This window comes from Phoca vitulina, unplaced genomic scaffold (genome assembly GCF_004348235.1).
Source record: "Phoca vitulina isolate PV1807 unplaced genomic scaffold, GSC_HSeal_1.0 scaffold27, whole genome shotgun sequence".
In the NCBI taxonomy this organism is placed as follows: Eukaryota; Metazoa; Chordata; class Mammalia; order Carnivora; family Phocidae; genus Phoca; species Phoca vitulina.
Window position 1 is genome coordinate 17,436,825 of NW_022589730.1, and position 13,541 is coordinate 17,450,365.

The 13,541-nt window shown below is 48.7% G+C and overlaps 1 protein-coding gene across 1 annotated transcript in view; it reads left to right on the forward strand.

Annotated features, from left to right (window-relative positions):
- The first annotated feature begins 1,876 nt into the window (after positions 1–1,876).
- ATP8B1 (ATPase phospholipid transporting 8B1) overlaps positions 1,877–13,541 on the forward strand; it is a 120,460-nt gene continuing 108,795 nt past the window's right edge. Inside the window, exon 1 of the mRNA XM_032422621.1 lies at positions 1,877–1,944. Within this exon, the coding sequence (XP_032278512.1) occupies positions 1,916–1,944 (29 nt within the window). The 5' untranslated portion in view covers positions 1,877–1,915. The remainder of the gene's footprint in view (positions 1,945–13,541) is intronic.

The window sequence follows — 13,541 nt, forward strand, 5'->3', positions numbered from 1 at the left end:
CTTCAGTCTTCTTTCAAACTAGTCCTGTTACTTTCCCTAAAACACAACCTGGATCGTGTCACAGCTGTGATCATAAACTTTCAATGGTTTCCAAGTGCTGTCAAAAGGAAGCCCAGACTCCGTAACCTGCCTCCCCAGGCTTCTAGGCCCCAGTTCCCTCTCCAGCCTTATGGATAACCACTGTGCTGTCAGCCAACTGTCTTCCCCATTGTTGCTCACTGGTCCCTGTGTTTTCTGGCTTCTGTACCTTTGCTCTGCTGTTGGGTTCAGAAAATGGAAGGAACCATTTGAGATCATCCAATCCAGTCTCATTTTATAGATGAGGAAACTGAGGCCCAGAGAGATTAAATGATTGACCAGCCCACTTGCTCAAAAGTCAAGTGTGACAGGGTGCCTGGCTGTCCAGTGGGTGGAGTGTGTGACTCTTGATCTCGGGGCCATGAGTTCAAAGGTCACGTTGGGCATAGAGATTACTTAAAAAAAAATCAAGTGTGTCTAATGAAAAAGAAACTCAGGGCAGTTTAGGGTTTAACAATATCAGTTGAATCTTTCATGTACCTGGAGATCAAATAGTGGGCTATTCTTTGAATATCCTCTCCACCCAACTCTGATCCCTAAAAGTGTGGATCTCTGAGCCCCATCTTAAGCATGGCCTCCTCAGAGAAGTCTTCCTTAAGCCCCCAAGTGGGCATCTGAACTCTCAGGCCAATGACCTGAACCTCTCTGATCTGCAGGTAACTAGATATTTATCTAGGAATATTATCTTCCCTACTACATTTTAAGCAAACTCTTTGATTCATTTTTGACTTTCCTCCATTCTCTTTAGAGCCTCTTCCATTGTGGGTGAGCAATAAAATTCTGCTTAACGGAGTTTCCAGTGTAAAGAGTGTTCTGTATATAGTGTTGAGGAGGCACGATTCACAAGCCCAGACACCAGCCCAGCGACCACGCACGCGTGCCCCAAATTTCCAGCTACTGCGTGCCATTTCACCTGCGGCACCTTGGCCGCTTTGACCCCAACCCCCTAAAGGCGAAGGAGTGTGGTCTCAGCAGAAAGCCTGCTTGCTGCCACTACAGAATAAGTTTCTTCAGGTCTTTTGGCGTAGTCCCTTTCCCCACCCTCCGCGCGGTGAACCGCGACGCGCGTTCGGTGTCCGGTCCTGGAACGTGACTTGGCCTCGAGGGTGTCCAGCTCCCCTTACCGAGGGAGGTCAGGTCCCAGGCGAGCCGCGGCGCGGCCAGCTTTCCCGGCTGGCGCGGTCACCGACGCCGGGTGGCGGCCAGGCCGGCCGAGGGCGGCGGGAAAGTGACGCGGGGACGGTGGGGCGGGGTGGCGAGCGCGGCCCCCAGGGAGGCGGGAGCGCCCGAGGAGCCGACAGCGACCGCAGCTGCCGGGTCGCGGGCCGGGCGAGGCCGGGGACGCGCTCAGGGGACGGCCGGGGCGCCCACCTGCCGCCAGGGCGCACGGAGGGCGCGGGGCCGGACCTGGGCCTGGTGTGCCCGCCCAGGGGCTCCCGGTCCAGCCCCTCTCCGCCCCCGGGAGGGACAAAGGGAGGGCAGACGGCCGGGCCCGCCCCCAGCCCCAGCCCCAGCCCCAGCCCCAGCCGCGGCTGCCGGAGAGAGACTGGAGGCACCACCCCGGAGCGGAGAAACCAGTTTGGCCGGTCCGGGGGTGCGGAGGGAAAAGGGCGGCTGCCGAGGACCGGCGCACGGACGCGGGGCGGGGGAAGGCGGGGAGCCATTGGCGACAGGCGAGAGCCAGAGGAGCCGCCGCCAACTGGACACGCTTCCCGGGGCCCCGGGCCAGCCCCCGTGCGCCATGAAGCGCTAGCGCGGCTGCCGGGCTGGGGCCAGGCGGTGGCGGCGGCGGCGGCCAGGTGCGCAGCGAGCGCGCGGAGGGGCGCGCACCCGGCGGATGTCCCAGCGGGGGCCAGAGAGCGCCAGGTAAGGAGGGGCGCGGCGCGGGGCCCCCAGCCTTCCCCACCCGGCCGATCCCGCGGTCTCCCACAGGTCCTCTGGCCGCCCCGGAGCGGGCGGACTCCCGGGATGCGGTGGCAGCAGCTGTCCGCGCCCTCCGGCTCCCGAGCCCGCAGCGGTGGGATTTAGGTGGGGGCCAGGAAACTTCGCGGCCTCGGGGATGGGGAGGCACAGCTGGCCGGGGAGGCAGCGCTGTGGAGACGTCCAGTAGGTTTCACTTGCCGGGAGGAGAGGGAACTCGCAGGTGGCGTTTGGGTTGTTTGGGTTTGCCACGCACATGTCTGGGGTTAAGCTTTGAGGGGCGAGCCTGGCAGGACTCGCAGGCCCTTGGGGGGCAGTTCCGTTGGTTTCCCTGCAGTGTCTGCCGCCCGTCTAGAAGCCTCCCGTGGCTAAGTTCTGCTGGGGCCCCCTTTGGGAGCCGATGCCAACGTGTCTGAAAAAGACCTTAGGACCTAATGGACCTGGCGCACCTGCGGGGAGGGATGGAGGGCGCCTGCTGCAGGACCAGGTACCCTCCTGACGTCTTCCGTGAGCCTTCACGCAGGTCGGGAGGTGATGGGGGAAGAGGGGCACTTTTCCTGGTGATGGTAGGCTCGTCTCCGCCAGCTCCCGTGGCACTGCCACAGGCCATGTCCTTCCCTCCCCAGTATGATGCCCAGCGCTGTCATTTCGCCGCTGTGCGTGCGGAGCGGCAACTTGTCCGGACGGGGGTTGCAGAGAATGGCGAGTGTTTTAACCCTCCACTTGCCCACGCATCCCCAAGGGAAAGAAGAGCCTTCAGCTGTCTGCCCAACTTCTCCGAGGGGATGTGCGCGCCTGGTCCCGGAACGCAGACTCGCCACAGCTGTAGGGGGAGGACGAGAGTGCGGAGGGAATGCGGAACGGGGGAGGGGGGTTGGCACGCGCCAGTCGGGCCCCGGGGCCGCATTTCCGCCCCGCGAGTGCCCCTCAACCCCACCTGACCCCTCTGGCCTGCCCGCGGTGCCCCCAGGCCGACCCCAAGTCCCAGTTCAGCGCCGGACGCCGCCGAGCTCCCTTGCCAGAAACTGCCCGCCCGGTTGGCTTGAGAAAAGATTCTCTCCCATCTTCCTGGTTGCGTTGCCTTCAGATTTCTGCCTCTACTCCTTGAGAATTCCAGGAGACGACCCAGGCCACGTGCCTGAAGATCACCAGGCACACACTAGGTTATGGACGAAGGTTGACTGCTTTTAGGAACAAAAACTGAAAATGTGTGATAAAATCTCCAGTGATGGTCAATACGAGAGCATATAAAAAAGAGGAAACACAAAATGTGAAGTAAAAGTTCTAATTTCCATCGTCTCGGGAGCACTTTTGTGTTAGACCTAAAATGCCATTCATTAATGTGGAGCCTATTGGAGAAGGCTTTATGTGAACCTACTATAAATATTTTTACCTTGCAAAAGATAATTAATGCTTATTAGCTGATTCCTTTCTGGGGGAGAAGTCTGCCTGCAATTACTCCCTGAATTTTCTTAATGACTTTCATTATGCAGTGGAGGCTTCCTGGTTGTAGTTTTAGGTAAGAAACCTTAACCACTTTCTTCTTTTGCCACTTGCTGGTGGCTGTGCTTTGGTGATATTTGGTGATTCTGTGTGTCTGTTATTGAGGGCCAAACAAGGCACCTGTAGCTTAATACTGGTGAACACAGATGCCATCTGGGTGAAAGCAGCTTTGGCCCTTTTCAAACTTCCTTTCTGGCTTTTATTTTAAGGAAAATGCATGCCAGGGGCGCCTGGGTGGCTCAGTCGGTTAAGCGTCTGCCTTCGGCTCAGGTCATGATCCCAGGGTCCTGGGATCGAGCCCCGCATCGGGCTCCCTGCTCAGCGGGAAGTCTGCTTCTCCCTCTTCCTCTGCCTCTCCCCCTGCTTGTGAACTCTTTCTCTCTTTTTCTGTCAAATAAATAAATAAAATCTAAAAAAAAAAAAGGAAAATGCATGCCAGTGTGCACTTATTCTTGTTAGTGATGGAACTAGGAGGTGTGTGTTTTTTTTTAATTTTTAAATTGAGACTTTATTTTTTTAAATTTTTTTGCAAGATTTTATTTATTAGAGAGAGAGCACAAGCAGGGGGAGTGGCAGGCAGAGGGAGAGGGAGAAGCAGGCTTCCCGCTGAGCAGGGAGCCCGATGTGGAGCTCGATCCCAGGACCCTGAGATCATGACCTGAGCCCAAGGCCGACACTTAACCAGCCGAGCCACCCAGGCGCCCCTAAATTGGGACTTTAAAATAATGATTTGGTGGGGCGCCTGGGTGGCTCAATGGGTTAAACATCTGACTTCGGCTCAGGTCATGATCTCAGGGTCCTGGGATCGCGTCCCGCGTGGGGCTTTGTGCTCAGCGTGGAGCCTGCTTGTCACTCTCCTTCTGTCCCCTTCCCCACCGCTGGTGCTGTCTCAAATAAATACATACAATCTTTAAATAAATAAAATAATGATTTGGTAAAGCAAATGGCTTAACAAAAAGTCTGCGGACTTAAGGCAACTTTAATACTGGCTCCATGTTTCCCCTGGATTTCAGTCTTTGGGATCTTAGCATTCATGCACCCATCAGCTCCTGCTATAAGGGGTTTCTTTCCCTCCCTGTCTGCCTGCCTTTCCTGCCTGCCTTCCTTTCCTTATCTTTGAAAAGCAAGGAGTAGTGCAAAACCTATGGATTTAGATTCCCACAGGTTTCATTCAGTTCTTTTACTTATTTTAAATTGTATTTGATTTTTATAATTTTTTATTATATTTATTTTTTGTGTTTATTTATTTATTTTTATAGATTTTCTTTATTTATTCATGAGAGACAGAGACAGGGAGCAGCAGAGGCAGAGGGAGAAGCAGGCTCCCCACGGAGCAGGGAGCCCAATGCAGGACTCGATCCCAGCACCCTGGGATCATGACCTGAGCTGAAGGCAGACGCTTAACTGACTGAGCCACCCAGGCACCCTATATTTACTTTTTAAATTGTCTAACCTTAGGTAAATTCCTAAATTTTTTGAACCTCAGTTTACCCAAAAAACGATATTATCTACTTCCTTTGGTTGTTGAGAGAATTAAATGAGAGAACAGGTGAATGTCCCTTATACACAGGTGTTCTTGTGTTCTTACTTTCTGCTATTTTAGAAGTAGTATAATGCCCAGATGTTTGGTGTATTTTTTTTTAAGATTTTATTTATTTATTTGACAGAGCACAAGCAGGGGGGAAAGGCAGAGGGAGAGAGAGAAGCAGGCTTCCCACTGAGCAGGGAACCCAATATGGGGCTCCATCCCAGACCCTGGGATCATGACCTGAGCCAAAGGCTTAACCAACTGAGCCACCCAGGCGCCCCTGTTTGGTGTATTTTAATATTTTATTGCCTTGCTGGTTTGAATTCCTTTTCAGTTTTTCATAAACGACATTCATGAAGTCCAGGTGATCCTTATAACTCTAGAGAGATTTGAATCTACTATTTATGTTTTCTCTTATGAATGCAGAGGAACTTGCTTTTTAGTTACCAGAACAAGTTTTGTGGGGTCCATTCATGTCATGTATGTCTAAAGAAAGGTGTTTTTAAGTCCCTTAAGCACATAATTTTAGATTTGCTTCTGTATTTGCTTCTAGATCCCTCTCCTGGGAAGTTTCTGTGTGTGTGTGTGGGGGGGGGGTTGTGTGAGTTTTCAGGTATGTGTTGGCATCGTTCAATTAGCTTAATTGTATTCATAACACCTGTAGGTGTTTTGTTACTTATTAAGTAAAAATTAATTTGCTGCCAGGGAGTTTTAATAACACAAAAAGAAGACAGCTTATCCTTTATTTTGTTAACCAAGTTACTCCTGAATGCCCAACTAAAAAGAATGCCCAATCTAAGATCTTGTGAGGTCTTGTGTTACGGAAGACCTGGCATAGTGGAGGAAGAGTCTAGAAAGCGTGTATATATAAAATAGTCTTGTTTCTTGTTCTTAGAAAAGAGGAATTATCATCTGATCACCTAAGAATACATTCGTCCTCTCCCTAATACTTCTAAATGCATTGTACTTTTAAATACATTGTTTCCCAAACACACACAATAGGAGGTATGTTCAATAACTGATCCCAGGGCCCCCAGAGCCCAGAGGCAGCAGTAAAATAGAGGTTGGTGACACGTGCTTTGGAGTCCTTTGACCTAGCTTGGAATCCAGGTCTCACAGCTTTCTTAGCTGTATAACCTAGGGCAAGTTACTTAATCCGTCTAGCTTCAGTTTATCTGTAAAATGGTATAATAATAATAATAATAATAATAATAGTAATAATAAACAGTACCTCACAAGGTTGTGTGATGAGTTCCAAATAAGAGATTGAATCTAGCTAAATTTGGCTTGGCACAGAGCTCAATAAGACGTAGTCATTAATACTGCTGTTGTGTTGGGACGCCTGGGTGGCTCAGCTGGTTAAGTGTCCAACTCTTGGTTTTGGCTCAGGTCCCGATCTCAGCGTCGTGAGATCGAGCCCCACCTAGGGTTCCACACTCACCATGGAGTCTGCTTAAGATTCTTTCCCTCTCCTTTCCCCACCTCCCTGAACCTCCCCCCACCTCCCCACACTTGTATTCTCTCTTCTCTCTCTCTCTCTCAAAAAATTGTTTTACTGTTGTGTTGTTGTTGGTATTGCTCAGTAAATAATTATTGCTCATCCAGCAATTGCCTTTCTCCTAGACTTCGTAGGAAACAGGAATCACTTTGCATGTTGGCATTTATTTAGCAAACGTAGGTGACTATTTGCACCAAGCTTTGGTAAGAAAGAGTCCCCTAGGGTAGGGGGCAGATTCTGAACCTCCACATCCAGGATTTGACTTCTGGGGCATAGATGTCTGGGGACAGCATGAAGTTCGACAGTCCTTGGTGGCCTAGGGACATGCCCACTCAGTCACAGCCATGAGGTGCTGGGTCGGTGGAGGCCTTTGGGACATACAGAACACTTATGTGTCTCCTTTACCCCCCACCTCCTATCTCTTTTCCTTTGGCCTCTGTACTTCCATTAAAAAAAAAAAAAAAAATTACTCTTCCGTGTTCAAAACTCAGGAGTTTCTGGAACTTGAGTCTTCCTGAAAGGATCCGCGCTCTGTGCGAGTGTCTCTCATTTGTGGCGCCTAGTAAGCAGTACTAATCAGAGACCCTTGATACAATCCGATTCATTCATTCTTTTAAAAAATACCTTGAGGATCTCTTCTCCAGCACTGTCCTGGGGATTACCTCCCTGCTTCACTGAAACCTCTGAGGGTCGCAGAGGGCCTGAGTTATGGGTTGGTTGGTTTGTTTTTCCTTCTTTGGTAAGAACGTAGCCCCGGTGTTCCCTTTCCCTCTGGTCTGGATGTTGTCCCTCTTTGCAAGGGGCGATGGTGGGCCCAGCCCAATTCCAGCTCTGAAGCTCTGTGTTCATTATCAGTCTCCAGGCTAGTGAATTGGCATTCAAGAAGGGAGAGCTGGGCCCAGAGGCTTGCTCTCGGTCTGGGAAAAGGCATTGACTCCTGGTGGGGGTGGGGATGGGGGTGGGTGCTGAGGTCACCCTTGTCCTGGGACAGCCTTTCCGTGTCGATGGCCACCTCCCCTTCGTGTGACTGAGAATCCTGTCACTTCGGCATCGAGTACATGTGTATCCTGACCTTTGGCTGGTAGCTTTGCTCTTTATTGACAGGGCTGTCGTTTATGGCTTTGTCTCTTTGCTGAGTGGCTTTCGTTCCACCAGAGCTGAGGTTTGTTTGGTTAGAGCACACAGTGTTTGAAATCTGTTTTCCAACCTTTACTCAACTTGAGCTGGAATATCCTCATTGGAACTCCTCAAGCACCGAGCATTGTCCTCACACAGTCTCCAATTGCCTGTTCTTGCTGTTGGGGGAGCTCCCAATGGGTTGGATGCATTATTTATTTTATGTGCGATGTGACTTGTTCACAGATTCTTACTGTGTCTTCTTGGGATGCAGTGAACTACTAGACCATTCTTGGAGATATGTATAGATGACCCCTGGATCCAGAAGAAACATTTAATGTTCTCTATAAGAAAATAGATGACCATTTGTCTTGGGTGGTTTAAATATTCACTTACACGAGAAGATGGGTCAGATTCTGTATGTTTCGTGCTGGAAACTATTGGCCTCGCCACCATATTGGGAATAAATTTGTGGGCCTGTAAGCCAGGTACTAGCAAATGTTATATCAAAAATTCTGGAGGCTTATAAAACAAGCAAAGCAAGTGTGTGGGGTTCATCAGATGGAAGAGATTGTGGAGATTATGTGAAAATCTGTACTCATGATCTCACCTTAGTGCAGAAGTTTATTTCATGGGAGTTTTGTTTAATTGTGGCAAAATATTGATAAAATTTGCTGTTTTTAAATGTGAACTCAGTGGTATTAAGCACCTTCATGGTATCAGGCAACAATCACCACTCTCTATTTCGAGAATTTTTTCATCATCCTATTCTGATACATTGTACCCATTAAACAATAGCTCCCCATTTCTCCCTCCCCACAGCTCCCAATAATCTCTATTCCACTTTGTCTCCATGAATTTGGCTAAGTACCCCATGTAAGTGCAATCATACAAAAAATGTATCCTTTTGCCACTGGCTTATTTCACCCAGCGGTGTCCTCATTGTTCATCCATGTCTTAGCAGATGTCAGAATTTCCTTCCTATTCCTTCCTGAATAATCACTGTATATATACCACATTTTGTTTATCCATTCATCATCCGTTGACACTTGGGTTGTGTCCACCTTCGGCTATTGTGAATAATGTTGCTATGAAGATAGGCAAATGAGTATCTGTTCACAGGAGTTTTTGAGATCATCTTCGGTTTTGTGACATTTATCTATCATAGAAAGTGGCTAAGATGGGCAGGGACGATTTCCTCCAAAACAGCTTGGAGATAAGAACGTGTGGCGCTACGGGGAGGATGGTTGCGTGGAGGGCGCATGAAGGGCATGACACGTTTCTCTTTTTCACCTGCAGCAGTTCTTACGAAGCCGGCCCATGGTGTGGCTGACACTCTGCTTGCCTGTCCAGGCATAAAAGCTCAGGAGCCCTGGTGCCACAATCTGGAGGCCTCTGCAGATCACAGCTGTCTTCTAGGGAGGACATTCTGTAGTAGAGAAAAAAATCCTTGACTTTCCTCCAGAACTGACTTGGACTAACACACATTGTTTTCTTTTGGTGGAAGGAGGGTTAGCATGTGAGAGAAACTGATATTTAAATGTTTGAAAAATGGGGGCACCTGGGTGGCTCAGTCAGTTAAGCGTCTGCCTTCGGCTCAGGTCGTGGTCCCAGGGTCCTGGGATCGAGCCCCACATCGGGCTCCCTGCTCTGCGAGAAGCCTCCTTCTCCCTCTCCCACTCCCCCTGCTTGTGTTCCCTCTCTCGCTGTCTCCCTCTGTCAAAGAAATAAACAAAATCTTAAAAAAAAAAAAAAAAACCTTTAAATGTTTGAAAAATGGAATACTTAATAGATTGATCTCTACCTTAGGATCGAATCCATGGTTTTCAAAGTAAGCTTTAAGGCCAAAGGTCAGTCACAGGCTGTGGAATGGCAGAATTATCCCATGTTGCACATGTGTAATAATAGCAGGATCAAAACCAGAAGCCCTTTTTAAATAATTAGATGTCAGTCTGTTAGGTTAAAGGCATCTTAATCTATATTTTTTTAGAGAACAACAGGCACTCAGTTTATGTTCAGACTGTGAAAAATTAGCCAAAATAAGAATTTGCATGTTTTAAAAGCGGGTTTTTTTTTTTTTTAAGTAAAAAAAAATCTTCAAACTAAGCCCGAATACCACCATCCTTGGGTATTTCCCATCTTCCTATCCTCTGCTCGTTACAGCCACAAAAAGGATATTGGGGCTAACATGGCTGATCTCTTGGAGGTTTGATACTTGATTTTGTCTAGCTCAACTTGATTAAGATTGTTTAGAATTTTTTTTTTTCTCAGTCTTAGGCTTCCCCCCTTACATAGAGAAACATGGTGAAAATTCTCAAAGGTCAATTTGAGAACCTCAGGCTTTGTGACTTGGTGAATAAATAGCATCTAATGTGTCCTTTGAGATCACTTGGACCAATACTCTTTTTGAAGCTGAAGGAAGTTTGCCCAGGCCCTGTCTCCTGGTTAACTCTTGGTCTCCCTTCCCGAGTTCCATGGCCAAAGAAGGACTCTCTTGGTTTCTCCTAAGGAACTTCCTGTCTTCTCGGTCATTGCACAGAGTGGACTCTTTCTTAGCCTACTAGTCTGAAACAGAGGCCTCGTTCATCCATCCTGCCAGCTACCTGACAGATATTAAAAGGCACATCTTGTGTTGCAGGCACTTGGCATCTGTCGGTGAATCCAGTAGATGAAGAGCCTGCCTTCATGGAGCTCACCTTCTAGAGAGGGGAGAGAGACAGTCGATACTGAAGGGAGTAAAGCGGTACACGATGTCGTATATCTGAAGATAAGTACTAGAGGGGTAAAAGGAGCAAGCGGAACAGGGTAGAGGGGCCTAGGGGAGGGGGTCAAGAGAACAGGATGCAGCTGGAGCGTGGAGAAGGTGACATTTGAGCAAAGACTCAGCAGGGAGAAGGGGAACCTTGAAGATCTGGAAACAGAGTGTCCTAGGCAGAGGGGACCGATTTCTCTGTGCAGAGGCCCTAATGTGCAGGTGCTTGGCTCCTGATTTGTCTGATGAAGCCCATGAACAGGTGGTTGGCTGTTCCTCAAACCTGTGTGTGAGCAGAGGAATGGGAGGAGAAGCCGAGAGCAGCGGGAAGGGGAGCCCCACCGTGCAGGCTTCCTAGGTGTGCAAGGACCTTGGCTTTGACGTTGTGCAGGACTGGGGGGCATTTGGTGCAGGATGTCGCCCAGTGGAGTAGCGTGATCTGTGGTCTGGTTGCATTTTAAAAGGGTCATTCTGGTTGCTGTGCGGAGATGGGGGGTGGCGGGGGTGGTCCTAGGCAGGGAGCCCAGGTAGGAAGCTGACCCAGGTGAGCCATGGTGGAGGCTGGGACCTGGGTGAGCTCTCTGCGAAAGAGAAAGTGGTGGATATATTTAAAAGGTAGAGCCAACGGGATTTCCGGACGGATTGGCTATGGGGTGGCAGAGAAAGAGGAGCCAAAGATAGCTTTCTTGGCAGGACCTGGGTTGCAATCGGAAATCTGAGTTTGCTGTAAACTGTGTTATAAAGAGGCTCTTCAGAAATATGCATATTTATGTAAAGTCGAGGTCCAGAGAGCTTTACCTTTGTTTATCTTCAGAGCCTGTCTTCCTACATTAGTCGGGGGAGAGGACTGGTAGAAAAAAGGAAATGGTTTGCACAAAGCAGGGAGGCCTTTCCTGGAAGGAAGATGGTCTGTAATGCACAGGGTTTGCGGGGCGAGGGAGCCTCTGCTGCGAGAGGGGAGGGGGGGCTGCCCCCCCCCCCCCCCGCCAGGTCTGCTGCCAGAGGTGTTGCCCCCTTGCTGTGCGTTGCCTCCTTGGGAAGGCAAGTTCTTGCTACCCCTCAGGTGCAGGCAGGCCTCCTCCATCTCCATCCACATGTTGTCTTTTTTTTTTTTTTTTTGAGGGAGAGTGAGAGCAAGGGGGGTGGAGCACAGAGAGAGGATCTCAAGCAGACTCCCTGCTTAGTATGGAGCCCGAGGTGGGCCTCGATCTCACCACCCCCAGATCATGACTTGAGCAGAAACCAAGTGTTGGAGGCTTTAACCAACTGAGCCACCCAGCCACCCCCCGCCCCCAACATGTGGTCTTTTTCTTAAATAGCTTTATGGAGATATAATTCATGTGCCGTATAATTCATCCCTTTAAAGTGTTTAGTCCAGTGGTTTTTAGGATATTTACAGAGTTGTGCAGCCATCACCACAATCTGTTTTAGAACCTTTTCATCACCCAAAAAAAGAGATCCTGTACCTGTTAGCGGTCACTCATGTTCCTTCCTCGGCTCAGCTCCTGGCAACCTCCAATCTGCTTTCCCACTCTGGCCTCTATGTATTTGCCTATCTGGGCATTTTGCATAAACGGAATCTTACAGCATCTGTTCTTCTGTGATTGACTCCTTTTACTTAGCAGAATTTTTTTTTTTTTTTAGATTTTGTATGTATTCGAGAGAGCAAGAGAGCAAGAGAGCATGGGGGTAGGAGCGGAAGGAGAGGGACAAGCAGGCTCTGCGCTAAATATGGAGCTTGACTCAGGATTCGGTCATGACCTGAGTCCAAACCAAGAGTTGGACATTTAACTGACTGAGCCACCCAGGCACCCCTGAGCAAACATCCACATTGTAACATTTATCAGTACTTAATTCCTTCTCCTTGCTGAACACACAAGTTACTTTTGCACATGATGTGTTCTTGAAAAAAGACACAGGAAATGGAAATGTTAGTCACAAGCAGATTGACTTACATGTTACAGAGGGAATTGTTTGTGCCCGGAGAGCTAAGTGTGTATGTGTGTGTGCGTGCACAGTCATGCACACACACGCATGTGTGTGCATTAATTTGTTCTCGTTCACAGTTGAATGCAAAGTTCACGGGATCTGTGAATGCATCTAAAGACCAGTGGCTTCTGGTATCTTAATGAGTTTCTTTCATTCAGTGATTCAACAATTACTTATCAAACCCCCTCTACGCTCCAGGGCCTATGCCAGGAAATGGTGGTTAATAGAAGGATGAACAAAACAGATATGGGCCTCCCCTTTGTGGAGCTTACAAAGGTCATTACGGGTGGGGTGACAGGACTAGATATGTAATAAAAGATTGAACAAAGATATGAAACAAACTGATCTTAGAATCACAATTTATGATAAGCACTTAAAGGAAAATAAGACACTATTAAGAGAATAATGAGATCCTACTTGAAAATGACCCCAGAGGAACCTGGATGGCTGTTGATGGATGAATGGATAAACAAAATGTGAGGTATCCCTACAATGGAATGTTATTCAGTCTTTAAAAAGGAAAGAAATTCTGACACGTACTATAACGTGAGTGAAACGTTAGGGACACCCAGGAGGGGCCGGGGGTCAAGCTTTGATAGGTTCAGAAGTCTCGGCTGGAGACGCATAACTTTGGGACCTGGTGGTGCGGAGGTGGGTTTCCGGAGTTCCACCGGGACGCTGGAAAGCTTATGAAACTGGTGTGTCCTGTCCTCAGGGCCAGCCTTTTAATTTTGATAGATTTTTGTGAAATCATACATTCAGCTTTTTTTCCTTTTTAAGCAACAAAGCATTTACATTTGAGCAAAAAAAGCACTTGTACGGATGCACGGGCCCCGCCTTATGGATGAAGAGGAGATGGAGGGCCGTGCAGTATTGTCTAATACTCAGGACAACCGCATACACATCAGATGCTTATCAGATGCAGGAAAGGGTCAGTTTGTTTTGAATGGGAACTTGATAAAGTCACGGGATTTCTCAGGCAGTAGGGCATTTAAATTGTGTAGTGTATGTATTTACTGGCCTCTTTTTGCAAGTGAAGGAACTATAACCTACCTGAGGTCTCAAAAACTAGAAAGTGAACTGTGTTTCCTCAACTCCCAAGGTGAGGGTTCTTTCCAGAACCTTACAGCTGTGTTGGAAAAGCAGTACAGATGACC